General features: G+C 37.1%; 1 protein-coding gene across 1 annotated transcript; it reads left to right on the top strand.

The window, feature by feature from the left end:
- The first annotated feature begins 2,347 nt into the window (after window positions 1–2,347).
- On the top strand, window positions 2,348–12,881 carry LOC149774466 (C-type lectin domain family 10 member A-like). Its single transcript, XM_089945172.1, has 4 exons — window positions 2,348–2,504; window positions 4,494–4,778; window positions 5,097–5,279; window positions 12,666–12,881. The coding sequence occupies exons 1-4, from the start codon at window positions 2,450–2,452 to the stop codon at window positions 12,794–12,796; spliced, it is 654 nt and encodes a 217-aa protein (XP_089801298.1). The 5' UTR covers window positions 2,348–2,449; the 3' UTR covers window positions 12,797–12,881.
- Window positions 12,882–19,641: the final 6,760 nt, after the last annotated feature.

Raw genomic sequence — 19,641 nt, 5'->3', positions numbered from 1 at the left:
AAGAACCACCGACCCACGAGAAGCTACTGGCAGGCTTTCTCACGTACCCACGTTAGCCGAGTGCTAATCTTATGAACGACACTAAGTATACATGAAACAACATACACGTGAAAGTGCATCTGCTGTTAAATTGTCTTTTCTTTTGATGTGCCTTATGTCAATATTATTTTCCTGCAGTATCAACATTATACCTTAATAATCTCTGATTTTTGTTTCAACAATCTTTAACGAAGGATTAACAACTCCCGAAAAAGAACGGAAGTACGAGCTACTTTGATGAAAAAATTAAGGGGTTGCACCTCTTAATTCAAAACTGAATATCTGGACGTCGTTTGAATCTAACAGGTTAATTATTTAAAAGAACGGTTTATGTCAGATAGCTTTTGTAACAAATCATTCCCATCCTTCCAAACTTGGGTTAGATTGGAAGAATGGTGAGCTTATGATAATCGGTGACATTGGGGATTTAAGCAACATGGTACACATGAAAATGGAAACAACCCATACCGAGAAAATAGAGATGAAACTGGGTTGTGTCCCTTAGAAAACGAAAATGAATGAGATTTCGTTGAATGTGCTATTTCACTGCCATTGACGAATTCCTCATGTCCGTACACGCTGTCACTTGTGTCAGTACATGTTGTCACTTATGTCAGTACATGCCGTCACATGACAGTACACGCTGCCATATAATGCACAGTTTACTTAAAACAGAAATTGTCAAAAGAATTGTAATAATTCTGCTTGATTGCGCATGTTTATATTCCAAATAAAAAATAATTTTCGCGGTTTCGAATTAAAACTATGTATGTATTTATATTAAGTGTTTAACGGCACGTCAGCACAATCTTGGCTGTATAGTGTCATTCAGGTTATAGTTCTTAAAATATAAATTTACAAAAAAAATAAAATCCTAAACTATAGGAAGGTAAACCCATTCAAATAAACTTAAATATACCGTCCTTACAGATCAAATCAGAGATTTTAAAAAGGTTGTAAAATATGCAAACAATGTTTATCTAAAATACATATGAATTTAGCTAACTTCTGATCATTAATACCTCCTAAACCATGTATTTGGTCTGATCCATACGCCATGTATTTTACTGTTAGCCCCAGGGATGGCCTAGGTGTCTTCCTGTGGTTCGTCCCGGGTTTTTCCTGTACAAGATGTAATACCAGCCATGTATGGCCCATCATGTGTTGAAAAATGGCGTTAAACCAACAAAATCAACTGAATATAGTAATATCGAAAAGAATACATACATAGAATAAGGGATATACCATGCATGTATTTTGACTGATTTACCCCCCACCCACACACACTCGTACCTATTCTAACCGATATTACCCCTTATACAATGTATTCTAACCGAAATTAGCCCCTATACAATATATTGTAATCTCTATTACCCCATCTACAATGTACTCCAACCGAAATTACCCCCTGTACAATATATTGTAATCACTGTTACCCCATGCAAAATGTATTCTAAACGAAATTACCCCTATATACAATGTTTTCTAACCTATATTATCCTCTATAATACGTATTGTAATCGCTACTATCCCATATACAATATATTTAACCGATATTACTCCTTATACAATGTATTGCAATCGCTATTACCCCCTATACAATGCATTCTAACCGACATTATCCTCTATATGGTGTATTCTAACCGACAGTACCCTCTATACAATGTCCTCTGACCGATACTACCCTCTGTACAATGTGTTTTAAATGACATTATCCCTATAGAACGTATTCAAACCGACATTTCCCTCCATACAATTATTTTCTAACCGATGTTACTCCCTATACAATGAATTCTAACCGATATTACCTCATATGCCATGTATTTGTTCTGATAAATGTATTCTACTCGACATTACCCCCAAACCCTGCATTCTAACCGAAATGACCCACAAAATTAATCTTGTTCTTTGCATATCCGATAATTTCATATAATGATGACATTAACAAGCTTAAAGGTAATAACTGCATACGAAGTGTTTAAACTCGAGGAAATAAGAATTCTGACTCAAGTTTTGCTCAGTTGAATTTCAGTCATGCTGATAAATTGTATCCTGCTAGCACGAGTGTGTAAACTAGCCTTACGTTTCCAATGCGAAGTGTGTCGATATCAAATTTATCATAGCATCACTGATGTTTTCTTCATTATCATCGCCACTGTAATCACTATCATCGTCATCGATGATGTCACAAAGATTATATCACTATCAGAACGCAATAAAGAAATAAATGAACAGTTATCAAGGGATATAATAAAGAAGTGCCTATCTCTTTATTTTCCTTTCTGTACCAGCTGACGTTCTAGCCGGCCGTGTCCTTGGTGCACTTTGATAAGAAACTCTTATCGAACGTCATCGACCTTAATCTTCCCACCATGACTGGAAAAGCGGTTTGTTAGCAAGGACACATACTATGGCGGCGTTCCAAACTGTAATATCTTTAGCTGTGTTGTTTGCAAAGATATATGGTAAGTTTATGCTAATTTGCATACTGGGATAAACAGACAGCGTAATTCAACATTTTGATTCATTTGCCAGCTTTGGTCAACACTGTTTACAATAACACGTATCCCACCGCGACACAACAAAACCCAGAATGACTGTTTTACACAAGTGTTCGAAAATTATTTCATTTCTGAGCTGTAGGTAGTCCGTACAATTATAACACAATCTTTAACGAAGGATTAACACCTCTCTCTCTCTCTCTCTCTCTCTCTCTCTCTCTCAAAAGTACACAATTTACATGTTCAGTAGAATAGAACTGAATGAAAAACTGATCAAAGCGAGCCACCAGGACCTTTAATTTGGCATAAACTATAAACGCATAGACGATTAAACCTTTGCTCAGTATTTCTACCTTTGAACTGTTCTGGTAACAGTGCTTGTGTTTTTTGTTTCTTCTCTCTGTTACCTGCAGTAACACATAATAAAATAAAATGAACAACTGCGCTGCTGTTACTACTACTACTACTATCAACGATGCTACTACAACTGCTGCTTTGACTACCGCTGTTCATACCATTGGTTATTCTGCCACAACAAGTACCAGTTAGTTACTACTTCTGCAATGGCAGATGCTCATATTTCTGAACATCATAATATAAATTTCTTCATTTTTATTTTTCGTTTTCATCGCAGGTGATATAATTGTTCATTTGGTTTTTGCTTTATCAAGGTACAAATACACAACCAATCCCAATGATTCGTTAAAATCTGCATAGTGACCATAAATAATAAAGTATCGCAAAATGTTCTTAAAGCCACGATTCACGGCTAGTAATCTTTTTCATGCATAGGGCCAGTATATATGCGAACTAGAGGTCCACTGCATCTCCACAAACCCACCATGTTGTCGTATAGATAACCAAGAGTGTACATATTGCGGCTTTATCGACGTTGATATGTAAGGGGGCGTTCACCAGTTAGTATGTACTTTTGAGAGTGACGTAAGTAAGGTGAAGTTGTCTGCAGTTTAAACATGCACAGTGGAGAGAATATTGGCATACCTCTATGTTACTTTGCTGTAATGTGGCTGACACTTCTTTGAATATTGTACTTTTGGAAATTATACATGAACTAAGCACACTGCTAACTAAAATGTCTGTTCCCTTGTGCTAATAATATCAGCCTGAATTAGTCAAATGTACCCTAACTTTACAGCTATTAAAATAGGGAAAATGAATTTTGCCAGACTAGACAATACTACCTTCTGGTAGTGCAATGAATGAATTACCAAATATATAACATTTAAAAAAAAAAAAGTTATGGCACATTTTTTTTTATACAATTTACCTCTGACGTTCAGGAAGTAAAAATGACCAAGTGGAGCTAGCAGCGTTTTGAAAGATGTACACATGGAGTAGGGCTAAGCTGTATACTCTATAACCCACATTACACCCATCAATCATACATACAAAGGGAATTTAAGGTTCTTTGAACAATAGCTAAGATATACAAGGTCTTTTTTAAACAGCCAGTATAACCATCGAGGAAACCCGAAGCAAATTCTTTTTCTTTAAAATTCTAACCCTATGGATATAAATACGAAACTGATGGGCGCCACCCAAAATGCACAAAAAAGATTGTAACCGTGTGACTGGCCATGAGGACCATGGTGCAGTCTGATTAAAATCAGATCTCCGTCGTCCCACGTGAAGGTCAGATAGCGACCTATTAAGGGTCATGTTCTGGTAACTATTTGATTAGCCAATGGAAATGCCGCTTTCAAAATCTGAAAGTGAATTGAATCATTCGGTACACATTGCTACTCATCAGCAACACTGCTCGACCAAGCGTGAATATATGGCTTTATCTGACTGGCTAATAAAATTAGCGATTATAGTAATAATACAGGTAACTAGAACATGACCACTAAGCGGTCGCAGTAAGATAGTCACGTAGAACAGTGAAGATTCGATTTTAATCAGATTGGACCATATTTTTCTATAAACTTTCAGTGTCCGACATCACTGACCTTTGCCCTAATAACCTTCAAAGAGGCCCTAATTTGAGAGTGTTTGAGCACAGCGGTTCCTGTTATGAGTTCCTGTCTCATCGCCATGATAGCTGGTATAACGCGCAGAAGGACTGCTCATCCAAAGGCGGCCATCTAGTTGTGATTAATAGTATCGAAGAAGAACACTTCATAATGTCCGTCCTGGGGTCCTTAAACTTCGGTGGTCTCGGTGTGTGGATAGGTCTAAATGACATCGCTGAGGAGGGAGTCTTCAAGTGGATAACGGGTAAGTTGAAGATCTTTTCATATATGTATACAAGCACATCATATCACAAATTGTTTTTGGTTCTTATGCCACTCTTTCCTAAATCTCCGATTCCATTTGGCATGCATCCTCGACTTGACGGAAATATCACATTTAAGTTAATACTCACATTTTCTGTTATATAATGTTTCATCTGACTACGAACATGTGAGAACTGCATTCAAACATGTGCATGTTTATTGCCTTTTTAATCCAGGTATTTTTTGCTTTTGCTTTTATTATTATTATTATGATTATGATTATTTTATTATTATTATTATTATTATTATTATTATTCAGGCGAGTCACCGCAGTTCACATATTGGGGCGCGAGGCAGGGACCGAATGCTGGCGTCCTTCACCTTGCCCACGGAATAGAGGATTGTGTTCTGCTGAAATATGCAGATTCTGGTCACTGGCATGACTATCCATGTGAGAGTATCGCCTTGCTAATGGAGAATTACAGCTGGATCTGTCAGTATGGTATGTATCCTGTCTAAGCGCTGTCATAGTATAGCTTTGTTACTTGAGAATAATTGGAGAATCTGTCGATATAGTATGCACCTTGCCTTAGCGCTGTCATAGTATAGCCTATGTATCCTCAGTGTATTGCCTTTGGAATGAGAATAATGGGTGATTCTGTCAATATGGTATGTACCCTGTCTAAGCACTGTCATAGTATAGTCTATGTATGCTCAGTGGATTGCCTTTGGAATGAGAATAATGGGTGATTCTGTCAATATGGTATGTACCCTGTCTAAGCACTGTCATAGTATAGACTATGTATGCTCAGTGGATTGCCTTTGGAATGAGAATAATGGGTGATTCTGTCAATATGGTATGTACCCTGTCTAAGCACTGTCATAGTATAGTCTATGTATGCTCAGTGGATTGCCTTTGGAATGAGAATAATGGGTGATTCTGTCAATATGGTATGTACCCTGTCTAAGCACTGTCATAGTATAGCCTATGTATCCTCAGTGTATTGCCTTTGGAATGAGAATAATGGGTGATTCTGTCAATATGGTATGTACCCTGTCTAAGCACTGTCATAGTATAGTCTATGTATGCTCAGTGGATTGCCTTTCTAACTGACACTAATGGATGAATCTGTCGATTTGGTATGTACCCTGTCTAAGCGTTGTCGTATTATAGCTTTGTTCTCTAGAAAAATGAGTGAATCTGTCAATATGGTATGTACCTTTTCAAAGTACAGTCATAGTATAGTCTATGTATACTCAGAGAATAATGGGTGAATATATCAACATGATATGTACACAGTCCAAGCGCTGTCAGAGTAAAGCCTGGTTGCTTGAGAATAATGAGTGAATCTGTCAATATCGTATGTACCCTTTCTAAGCACTTTCAAAACTATGCTTAGTATATAGTACAGTATATGCGTATATTAGGGATGTTCTGTCCGGCCCTCAGGGCAAATTAAAACAACACAGAAATCTCGCCCGTGAACAGTAATTATATCAAAGAAATTAGTGTTTAAGGCCCTCTAGTGGTTATAGAAAATGCAATCTGGCCCTTGGTCGAAAAAGGTGGTGTACCCCTGCTATATATGAATACATTACGTATAAATGCAAAGTCATACACTTGCAATTATGTACGGTATTTCCGGCAATAGCCAGCACTTTGGATGCATTGGTTTAAGATATTTTTAGAAAGCGAAATACGTTATCGTGGTAAATATGGCTATTTATTTTCATTCCAAGACAGCTATCGTTATAATCCGTAGTCAATGTTTCTCAGTATCTCCCTTCTTACATGTTAACCAGAAAGTTACCCGCCTTTTTAAAGACATTTTGAGACTGGTAGCCAAGTGGTTAGACCGTCTACCTCAGTTTCGGGAAGTCGCAGATTCTAACTGCGGCAGAGTCATACCAGAGACTTTAAAAATGGTATTAGCAGCTTCCTCGTCTAACGCTCAGCATTAAGAGGTTAGTGTAAGGACTTGCTGTTATTGTTGTTGTAGGGTTTAACGCCTCTTTTCAGCACAAGATAGGCTATATATGGTGGCCAGTATAACTGGTGGAGGAAGAACCCTGGAATACCCCTGGTAGAACCACTGTGAGCGCTTTAGACCATTCGGCCACTCGCCCCTTCCCCCAAGTGCACTGACTGTTTGGCCTGGTGTCAGGATAATGTGACTGGGTGGGACATGATAATACATATCTGTGGAATGATGCCCCAGTGATAGACATAACTATAAACTGTCACACTGTATACCTCGTAGCGATATAACTGAATAATTGTTAACGCTACCATATCAAATCAAAATATGCACACAAAACACAGACATTTTGAATCGAGTCAATAATACTACTCTTGTTTACCACAAGTGTTCATCGTGCGTCTCGGGGGGTGGGGGTTATTGTATTCAATGTTAGGCATTGCTTGCTATAAATGCTTGCAATTTGACGTGTAACCCCATCGTTTTGCAGAATGTAAATCCTCTCATATTTCGACAATTACACTTTATTAATTATTCTTTCAATATAAGTCCTTCGCATGACTTGCTCTTTCGTCGATATGAAACAAGCGCTGCAAAAGTAAGCAAAGCGATTCGTAATTCATTGGATAGTTTCTTTTGATGACGTCATACCCGCTAACTGCTGCCTGAGGATTATAGTGATTGCTATATATGTTTTGCTACAGGTTTCAATAGTAAACACATTATATGCCAAGGATATACTTAATGAATTCACAAAGGAAGATGATAGAAAAAGGTGGCTTTAATATCCGCGTCTAAAAACTATATCTCCTATCTTTACTTCTCCAAAGACCATTACAAGCTGGATCCAAGGTATATCTAATGCAAGCGTCAAGTTGGAAAATGATTCTGAGATTGATATCTCACTCTATATATTCTCATAATCCACAGAACACAGGGGCAGAACATGCCATCCCTTGATGCCTGACACTCAGTCTTCAGCGGATACACGTAAAGATGAGTGGGAAGAGATATTAGGCAAAATATCTGTCTAGAATGTTCTTAAAGTTAATCTCAAATCGTACCAGTTGATAAGATACCCCCATTTGTTAAATAATATATACATTGATATACATATTATATGTATAACTACCTTCTTCACTGAGCTAAAAGAGGGAGAGAAAAAGAGTCCTCGTGGGAGTCCGTTGATGCTCCTTCTCTAACACACAGTTTTGACATCAATATAATTGTCATCATGTTTATCTTTCTGAACCTAGACGGACATCGCCTCAAATTAGCTGTAAATATCTTTACAGGGCCCCCATAACCAAAGATATGGTCTGGACGATGTCCCTGGTCTGGTACACACTCTACCTGCAGCCTTAAAATGATGTCTTGCATCAGCCAGCCATTGGGGACGAACTCAAGGTGGGGTTGAAATGTTCTTTGAAAGGACGGCTGAGACCACAACACTAGGATCAGGCCCAAAATGCGACGGGGCTTAAAACTAGATAAGTTCCACAATGTGTGCGGCTAGCTGCGGTTGGAATGAACAGGGCGATGCCAGGTGGAGCGGCTTAAAATAGTGTTCTTTATCATATCAACTTCTCCAAGGGTCAATGTTCTACGTGGACAGCAAAAACACGTGTGCTGGCTTGTTAGTAGTTTCATAAGGCACGCATCATATTTTAATTTTATTGTCGGGACGAGGGGCGTAGAAGTCAGAAAGCTTTGGCTTGTCACCGAGATACAGGCTGTCGCCTGTTTCATCGCTTGTCATCATTTGACAAGCATCATATACCCATCTTCAAGACCACCGAGTCTTGCTTCATGAAAAAGGATGCTTCCGAAGCCATTGAATTACGATGGTACAGAACTCTTGTATTTTGCGTACTGACATTCCATATAAAAAGTGCCAGGCGTTGATCCAGTGGAACTGCTGCTTTTACTGCTGTTTTTTAATATGGTGAGCGGTGGAATAAGGCGTAGGCGAGGTCAACCACCAAAACTAGACATATCCAGGAAACACAAGATCGTATTGAGCTATCTAGCACTCTTTCAGCAGTTGCTGTTCTTGCTTGTACGGGAGCGGCAAGAGTGTTGTTGCAAGCCTTTTACCAGAAATAAGTCCACTTAGGCTTTTAAATTGTATCATATGCGTTACTTCCTGATATGGTAGCGCCGACGGCATTGAATTTGGTACCGCTAACGGTCCTGATTTAGGCAGCAATTAACGCTTTTCATTCGGTTCCACTGTCGCATTCATCGTTTGTTATTTTTTATTCTGTTCTCAACATGCCTGTATGTTATCATACCATCTACAATTGGCGCCAGTATCGGACCGTTTCTGAAATCGAGGTGGTTGCTGATACTTGTCAAAGAAGCCCGGATGAGCGGATCATCTTTTTAATCCCTTGCAATGTTCAAGCGGTTGTCTAACTCAGTAAGTGGCTGACGTCGGCAATGTACAGGCCAAGCATATACGACCCCCAAAGAAAGCAATCATCCTAGCCTCAGTTTAGCCTTATATGTGGCATGCGTTTCTGCAACCTTTTCATCTTCTCGCCTTTATGTCTGCAAAAGTAAGAAGTAGGTTTATACATTATTTCTGACCGCTCCGGTGGCCGATTGGTTAGAGCGTCCGCCTCGGATGCGGAAGGTAATGAGTTCGATCCCCGGCGGAGTCAAAGATATTCAAAAATGGTACTTACAACTTCATCGCTTGGCGCTCAGCATTAAGATGTTAGTGTTAGGACTGGTCGGCCTGGTGTCAGGATAATGTGACTGGGTGGGCATCATGCTACATGTCTGCGACATGATGTCCCAGCGCTAGGCATCACTATAAACTGCCACAATGCAGACATCGTAGCGATGTGACTGAAACATTGTTAAAGCTACGTTAAAAATCCATATCATATACATTATATCTCCGCTCATATAACCATTTGCTCAGACAGGTGGAAATGCTGATTTGCTAATGTTTCATTTGTTGCTATTATTGTTACTTCTAGCTTGACCGCCCCTCAATATCAAGGTGACTTGCAGCCTTTGATATGTCACTTATGAAGGTTGGGGTATGGTTCTCAGATCACCTGACTCTATGAAGCACGTAACCTAAGGCCACAAGATTTATGCCATACTACGCAATATGGCAGGTGGAAACACACAGGTAGGGCACTGGTGAGTCTGCACAGAAGGAACTTACCAAAATGTTCTTTTTAAGAAATGTACAAACTTTGTTTTCTCTCAGCATATCTCTAAATGAGCATTTGTCTTTGCAATAAAACAGGGCTATCAGCAAAGTCTGCTCGCAAAACTCACAGGCACCGCCGTTGTACTTTTGGGTTATGAACCACATGCTGATGCGGTCATGGCGGCTGAAAAGGTGAGCTAAGCGAGGGTCGTTCCATTAAAATATACGACAGAAAGAAAGACATAATCGCAGAATAGAGGATGCTTGATGGTAGCGAGCTTACAAAACATTGCATCCAGATAAAGACACAAAAAGTTGACCAGATATGCTGAAGTGCATATTTCGCCACGAGCCCACGGCTTTTTGTATCTCTTGATGATGCAAATAGTAGAGCAGATGACGAAGACAAAAGCAAAGTGATCGTTTAAAGTCAAGTCGATCAGTTTGAAAGTACACACTAAGATGTTGAGAATTCTTGCAGGAACTCATCAAGGTTATAGAACATGCCCCACTGAGGAGACTTGCCTAGACGTTAGGAGATATCTGACAGAAAGTGGCCTTACACATGTAAGACTTCCGCTGCTTGGGATTCGATGCGTGTTTCCGACCTGTCATCAGTCGGCCTCAAGTCAATGACGAGGACAAACTTGTTTGACAGAAGTCTCCAACGGAGTGTTCGAAAGACAACCTCGCAATTACTTTTAGAACCTACCTCAACTGCTTGTATCGCGTTTTGCCATTGGCATATATTTCGTTTGGGAAACTCTTGATTGTCTGTGGCACCTTGTCAATAAACTGGTTGTAAAATTACTGAGAATCGCGCGCGTCCTCACAGAGCATCAGAGCCTCGGGGCATTTTGCTGGCGTGATCAGGCCGATGTTCAATATGAGTCATATTTTTTTCTTTATCACGAACTTGCAATGGCGCAGCACTCGGGTGTACAAGATAGAATCTTTTCCATATGCATTGTGACTGATTATACGCGTGAGATGTGAGTAGATCAGGATATCGAACTGCATAGAGATACCGCTAATGATATAACCTGCCAATTTATTAGCGCATCGTGTGTAGTCGCTGAACGTCAGCTCAAATATTAGGCAGCAGATTCTAATTAATGATTAGAGTGGCTGAGAATCCCATTGTCTGTAGGTTGACCTTGAGACCGTCGCGTCTAAGAAGCAAACATGAAACCTAAGCCTAGTTGTAAAGTATTCGTGTGAGACGTTAGCACGAGCGGTGGTACTGCCATTATGTGCCATTAACGACCCATTTAAACGGATTGCAAACGATGGCAACATTTCGTTACCACGACCCCAGTGGAGCTTAATGAAGTACGAGCCGGCGCCCGCGACGGAAATAATTTCTTTATCGTAATACTACTAACTATTTGAAAAGCATGCTTTGAATGAAAGTGGTACAAACTGGACGCACCTATGGCTGCGTTGAAATTAATTGACGTGCTGACAAATGCAACCTTTTGATTGTTTGTTTCAGGTTTTGGGTTAAAAGGGCATCTGACCCGGAAAATCTAAAGCCACAGAGGTAGTCAGATAGACAAGAAAGGAATAGTTTGTGCCACCTAATAATCCTATTATAGACGACTGAGTATTGGATAAGCATGAAAGCATGAAACGCGTGTCTGACATCGACAAAATTACTACTGCGCCAACACGGGGTTGACACGTACGAGTTCACATTAAGATTGAACAATGATGCAATGCAAACCGATACTGAGCACTGGGACCACCCCGAGCACCCGAAACCAACCATAGTAAACTTGCTGGATTGCATTGAGACCACACTGACAGTCGTATATCTGGACTTTGGCGTGACGGGCATCTACATTGTGTCAACCATTATTGCCGCACCCATTGCAACTGTTAGTGAAGTAACTTCTTGAAGCTGCGATCTAGTTTTCAGTGCAGGAAATTTCGTTAGCCGCCAACTGTGAAAACCAAAAGGACCTAATAGGATCTCGAGCCACATGTCAACAGCGATGAAAGATAGCGCTCTCTTCGCGGCTCAGTTTCAGCCCATTCTTGATGGGCATGTAAATTTTGAAGCGAAATACGATCTAATCTATACTAGAAATTTATATTCGGTTGGCATTGACGAAAAGTGGATGAAAAGAACAAGATCGTTTGAAATCAAACAATAAGCAGTGATTTGACCATCCAAGCAAGAGAAACCACTAAGGCAGCAAAACCACTAGAACGACAACAACCACCTGAGTCGAGACCTATCCTCAACACGCATAAGCTGCTTGATGAGGCCTTCAAAGAACTTAGAATTACGAAAATAGATCCATATATGGTGGGCTTTTTCAGAGTTAAAAATAGAAGGGACAACCATTTTATGTTGAGCTTTTGCGGAATTAGACCTTTATTAAGCTATTCCTTAGAAGAACCGGGAGTATGTCCAAAATGACCAAACTTAGTGAAGTGACTCGTGGTCGCCATGAAATATTGTTTTAAAAACCTTTACTGATTTGTATAGTAATTTAGGATTCTCCCAACATACAATAGATTTTTAAAACCTTACTGTCGAAGACTGGTGAAAATCACGACACTTTGATTTACATTACGACGGAACCTTTCAGCAGATGTTTAGATATTTCTCAACTTGCTAACATTTTTAGATTGTTTTGTGGCTTGAAAATGTTATCTACTCCATATAATATGCTTTTGAGAGAGAGAGAGAGAGAGAGAGAATTTGTATTTGTGTTCTTCATTCTAGCCATGGCGAGTCAGAGTACATCCGGCTTACCGAATACATCCGTCGGCCCGACTACATCTGACGTACCGACTACGCCCGACGTGTCGATTACACTCAGCGAATTATCAACATCACCACAAACCGAGACATAGATAGAAACAAGCATAACGAAAGTCTGGAAAGGAATTCACATCCATTTGCATGTCTTTAATACTGCAATAAAAAGTTTCCTTCATATACATTTGTTGAAATTTGACACTGAGAAATTCGATGCACATTCTTCACAAGGACTTTTGCAGATACAAAAAGCATGTGACTGGTAACCTACCCGATTTTGTTATATTCACGTTAACACATTCAATATATATATATATATATATATATATATATATATATATATATATATATATATATATATATATATATATATATATATATATATATATATATATGTAACGTGTACCCTTTGTGGGGTTAGAAATATAAAAGTTAAAACAAAAAAGGTCATTAGGGGTAAATCAATACAGAAAATACAATACATGAAATAAGAAACCAGAGCAACTCTGATTGCTCGCCATCTCAAATTCAGACGCTCTTTATTATTATTATTATTATGTATGTATGTATGTATGTATCTATATCTATATCTATATATATATATATATATATATATATATATATATATATATATATATATATATATATATGCTCTTAGAAATAGTAACAGAATGGAATGAATACCACAATCTTTGTAATATTTAACAAATAATTTATTTCCCTAGAATATCAAGTGAAAAATGAGAAAAGGATCTTACGGTTTCACGAATCAAGTCCAAAAATAATCCAAGAAATATCAGAAAGAAGTCCTAGTAATAAAAAGTCCTTTAATCCCGACGAAATCCAAAATGGAAGACGACGACGTCTGTTGTAACCTGCAAAGTGCTGTCATATCAACAGTTTCTTGTTGAATCACAGCAAATATTATTCCAGTGTTTGAATTCTGTATGAATTTCGGTAAATGTTCTTGGCCAAGAATTAATTTGGAGCACTAGCATTTCCAGGGAAAACAATCACTTGAAATTCAATAATTTGAAGAAAATAAAAATTCAGCCCCAAACTGGTTACAACATAGAAGAACTTGACTTCTCAAGTGTTAAGGCACGACTAACAAAATTCTTATCATAAAATGAATTACAAGACTAACTAAAAGGCAAAAAAGATATCCAGATGGGGGTCAAGAGTTTATCTTTCCAGAAGGAATGGAAGTTTGTTACATAATAAGTAGCACGTCGTCCAGGTATGGCCTTGACTTAACTTAAAAACTCTTACTCTGAGAAAGAAAATTTTAACCAAAGTTGTTTACCAAAACTGTCACTGCTTCTGAATTAGGGTCAGATACTAGATACATTGTTTCTATTATTAGGTGTTTGTCAATGAACTAAAAAAACTGAAACAGAACTTAACTGAATTTCTGGACAAGGTCAAATTCAATATACAATATTGCATTACAATAGCGTGTAATATAAGTTTAAAAAATTAAAACTAACAAACGAATAATTAAATTAAATTAAATATACATAACAATCAATCAATATATATATATATATATATATATATATATATATATATATATATATATATATATATATATATATATATATATATATATATATATATATATATATATATTATACCTACCTATTACTTCGCCGAGAATTAATATTAACTCACCTATGTCGACTTCAAGAACAAACTTTAACATTTTGAGCATGTTTTATATTTTCTAATTTCACGGTGTTTGCGTTTTGTAATCATATCGTTACCCATTTTTTATGTTATAAGTGCTCTCTAATGTTGTAAAGTGCTTAGAGCTTCTAAAGATTAGGCAATATACAAATTCCTCATTATATATATGCATAAATATATATATATATATATATATATATATATATATATATATATATATATATATATATATATATATATATATATATATATATATATATATATATAATTTTCAATGGAATTAGTTAATACATTTATTCAAGTGAGATTTACTCCCCTTGGGTACTTTTAGAAAAGAAGAGTGCCATATTAAAAATATATATATTAAATAAAAGTTTTATTCTTCATGTTTTGGCTATAAAGGGACTTTCCCGTTCTAATTTTATTGAATTTTGAGTACAGTGATTCAATTTATTGCCTTTAAAGTTAATTTAACATCGACCAATGACGCTATGTTGTGGCATGTTTTTAGTCTTTTCCCAATCTTATTCAGGTTCGGTGTAAAGTGTTGACCGCATCGAAAACTATTAGGACGTCATAAACAAAAACTTTGTTTTTGCATGCGCATGATTAGAGCAACGATTATGTTTTGGTCTGCACTAAGACAAAGAAATCTTGGCAGAGTTGTTACATTATTTGTTATTAGACACGTAACCCCTCGGCGTAGAGCTTCTTGTGTCTGTGCAAAACCCCAAAAGGGATTATTTTTCTCGCCCAATTTCCTCCTTTCAAATTTAAAGAAACCCTCATTTTTGCACTCTAATTCATCACATCCATCAATTATAGTGTATTTCGGGTATTTTTATATCCTGACCTTATCTATAGGTCATTTGGTGTTTAAGCGACCCCAAATAAAAAAAAAAAAAAAAAAAAAAAAAAAAAGACCATTTGAGAAACATATATTTATAAAGATTAATTGTCATTGATTGCATTGCATTAGGAGCGTTGCACGTCGCGGGAAACGTGCTATTGTTGTTTTGTTTGTTTAAATATATTTTATATTTTGTTTTACTTTGCAACTGTAGCGCATTAGTTCGAGTTTACTAATTAATGCAGTGTCGTGAACGGGTTGATCAGAAGCAGGCAGGTTCTAAACTTGAGGAAATAACAACAACAAGAAACTAAATTATACCACAAGAACGGACACTTTTTAAAAAAAAATAACATTTCGCTCGATGCACAGATTTCGCTCGCAAGGTGCATTGCAGTGGTGTCTTCCATATCCGTAGTGACAAAGCAAACTCAGTGCGTGCGCAATCAGTATAACTACTTTCAATGACAGCAGACATGACATCTTTAATGGATCCGGATTTTCGTAAGGTAACGGAGTAGGCAGACAGCATGGGACACTGGTCCGATGTGATGATGTACGATAACATCTAAAAGCATTAGTTTTCGCAAGTTTCTTGTTGGGCTAAGTGCAGATAACCATAAGTTTGTGGATGTAACGTACCAGGAAACTTGTCCATTTTATGCAGAGAAAACGATGTCAATCAGACCTGATGAAATTGAAGAAGGCCGTTTAGTGTTCAGTAAGACTGTCAAATCATTTATATATCTACTAAAGAAAATGATGAGATCATTGTTGAAGATTGCTGGGTCCCTCTTGACAATCAGCCGGAAAAAAAAAAACTGGTATTTATGATGTGGTTAAGGAATTGCTAACGTGGCATAAAACACTAAATAAACAAAAAAAACATAATTGCATTAATTGTTGGCTTTTCTTAATGATTTGATGTTAAATACATTTGTATTTTGTAGTTGACCTTGTCCAAAATCAAATCAACTTGAGTAGGGTTACTGATATTGCAAATAACATAAAACAGCTAATAATTCTCTGTGAGAATATATTAAATATTAGGACCATTATCAATGGAAGTAAATATATTTATCTTAATATGAGATCAGGACATTGAAGTTCTCCGGTGGAGAAGCTTGGCCAATCTCATGTTTGTCATGTTTTATATTATAATATTAGTTATAGACCTGACCTTGCTGACAACTTAGAATGTTTCGTAAGTGAGATTTTGTCCTAGTCATATTTTTTTGTCTTAGCTTTTTACATAATGCTGTTAATTTGAGTAATTATTAATTATTGTATCAACATCTTTAGCAGGATAAGTCTTATTGTTGTGTTCATTGTTTCAGTTAGGTGGAATTATTAAATCAATTTATTATTCACTTTAAATACATAGCACTCTGCAATAATATTCTTGGACAGAAAAATTAATTTGGAATTATAATGAATTTAGACGAGAACATTTTTGGATGTGTTGTGATGTGATTTGGATTTTTAACGCAGCTTTAATAATTGTTCAACCATATCTCTACGCTGTCTGCAATGTGGCAGTTTATAGTGATGTCTAGCACTGGGGCATCATGCCGTAGACATGTAGCATGATGTCCCACCCAGTCACATTATCCTAACACCAGGCCGACCAGTCGAGGCAGCTGTTAGTACCATTTTTGTAAGTCTTTGGTATGACTCGGCCGGGGTTCGCACGCACGACCTTCCGTATCTGAGGAGAACTCTCAAACCACTAGGCCACCGGAGCGGTTAACATTTTTCGATTATATTGTTTTGATAATCCAAAGAGTTTAGCACATCACCACAATCCAGGCTATTAGCACACTACTGCATTCAATACTACAGGTACATCAACAAATTAAGTATTGAAATGTAAATGTAATACAAGTGGAATTTAGTTAGACCTTATTTGGACTTGTGATAGAAATTGCAGGACTAGCTGGGATTTAATTTACAATACTGTAAGTTATTTTTAAAGTTTCACTTTGTATTCCAGGGAATACAATTATTTGTTGACTTTTAAAAAACTTGTTGGTCTTTCTCTTTTCCGCTACTTAGTGTTGAGGCCATAGAGTCGTAACAGAAAATTGGGAGCTCCTCCGAGAGATACGAATTTCATTAAAATATTTGGTTTTGATATTCACTTTGTTTCGGAATTTTCTGAGTTCCAGGCATGATTTCACATGAACAAAACAAGCTTTCATAATGGTATCTAAAGTGGATAGCTTTATTTTACATAATAGCTAGGAAAGGTTATAGTCCTTGAAAAAGGATGAATTACTCCAGTTTTCCAGACAATATGATATTCCCGAGGCGAATGGTTCTTTAACGAAGCAAAAAAAATGAAAAATATTTTGGTCCAATATTAGCTTGGAAAGAATATTCTGGATACAATTGCTTTGGGTTCAATTAAAAAGTTTCTATCTGGCTGTAACATGAAAGTAATAGAATTGAAAATAAGACACAAAATGGAAAGAAGAGTTAAGAAACTTGAGAAACAAAAAGACGAGAGACTAATGAAGTTGGGGGAAAAGAAAAGATAGAGAGACAAATGAAACTACATAAAGATGAAAGAGAATTGCGGTTTCAGGAAGAAGAGAGACAAAGGCAGCTAACGATAGAAGAAATATAACTGCAATAGCAGAGACAGAAAAGAGAGATAAAATTGCAGTTGCAGAAAGACGAAAGAATGGGGGCTAATACAGATGCAAAGCGAAAGAGAAAGGGGAGAAAGGAAATTTCAATTTAGATTCAAAGTATTATTGCTGGCAAGTAGAAAACACTTCCCCTTTCACTGAAGTTCAGTTTTTGATGCTACCAAAAATATTAGGTTAGTACCCCCTCTTAAAGAAAGGAAGTAGATAAATGTTTTCACCATTTTGAAAACAAATGTAGAAAATTTGAAATGGTCATTATAGCATGAGCTCTGTTATAACGAAGTATACTTATTGACAACGCTCATGAAGTCAATACTTCACTGTCAGTACAACAACGTGTTTCATTATGATGTTTTTGAGGCATGTATCTTGAGGGGTTATGAGTTAGTACCTGAGGCATATCGACAAAGGTTTAGGAACTATAAAATAGAAACTGGACCGACTCATGTTGAATTTGCCAGAGAAAAACAATTGTTTGATAGGTTGTGCTCAGACAAGAGGGTTGGTCAAGACTATGAGAATATCAGACAACACATTAATTGGAGAATCCATGAACTACGTCCACATTGACAAAAGACCTGACTTGGTGAACAAAAGGTCGAAACTTTAAAAAATGTTGTTCATACAGCTGACGATTGTTCCTTGACACAAAATATTTCTTTTGTCAGTACCTCTTCCATTCAGAGGTTTACTGATAAAATCTATTGCAGTCTCATACAAGCATTTCGAAATCTCAATCTGCCACAACATTTAGAAATCAAGTTTCTGATAAGACTGATCAGAAATCCTTATATCTTCATACGTGCAACTATACCAAAAAGAAAGGGAACATTATCTCTAAATGCTACAGATTGGAAAAAGAAATAAAATCAAGACAGAGTTATTCCATATGCTCTTATTTCTGATAGAACGAGATCATGGTTTAATATTGAAGTAATACATTGGTTGGGTCAAACAAACCATAGTCAGATTTTGTTATGGATAATTATGAATCATTTATTTGGAAAGGTTCCACATCACGTATTAGCGGGTCTGTCAATTCTATCCATATTAACATTTGTAGGGAGACGGGAAGCAACTTAGAGTCTTTTATTTTCAGGTACTTTTCATTTTATTCAGGTAGCAGAGTGCAGCTTTGTTAATGTTCCTATCCATTGTGTCAATTCGTGATCAGACTTAGTCTCATGACCCTCGACAGTTGGAATAGTTGAGTCTTTACCCATTGAGGGTAAGCATGTATTACTAGCGAATGGCCTAGCTGAAGATTAGGTTTTGGTTAATCAGCTTGTAACTGACAAGCCTTGTTTGGATCATAAAGTCGATCCTATAGGATATGAAATCACTGATTTATACACATCTTGCGCAGTTACTTGAGCTATGACAAAGAGAGCTGTTGAGAATGACGATAATCTTGCCATTATTATTTTAGCTGACACACGTACTTGTCAGGCATTAGATGAGGTCACCTTTCCTCCTGGTATTCGTCTATCAAAATGTATTGGACAAAGTGATCCTCTTTTTACTACTCTGTTCTTATCAGATTGACAAACGATAATCACTCATTGTAGAACAGGAAAAAGATACTGATCTCTCCAGCTTGTTTCAGAAGACTATTAGCGAAGATGAATCCACAGACGTACCTCTTTGTTATTTTATTAAAATGGGGTCCTTATGACCAAATTTAGACCACCTGAAGTAGCCGATGGTGACGGGTTGTCAGTGAGCTATCAACGTCTTTAACCTAAGT

This window comes from Sinohyriopsis cumingii, unplaced genomic scaffold (assembly GCF_028554795.1).
Source record: "Sinohyriopsis cumingii isolate HCF-2022 unplaced genomic scaffold, ASM2855479v2 utg000229l, whole genome shotgun sequence".
Lineage (NCBI taxonomy): Eukaryota > Metazoa > Mollusca > Bivalvia > Unionida > Unionidae > Sinohyriopsis > Sinohyriopsis cumingii.
Note: the sequence above shows the minus strand (reverse complement) of the source record. Positions and strands in the feature narration are given on the sequence as shown.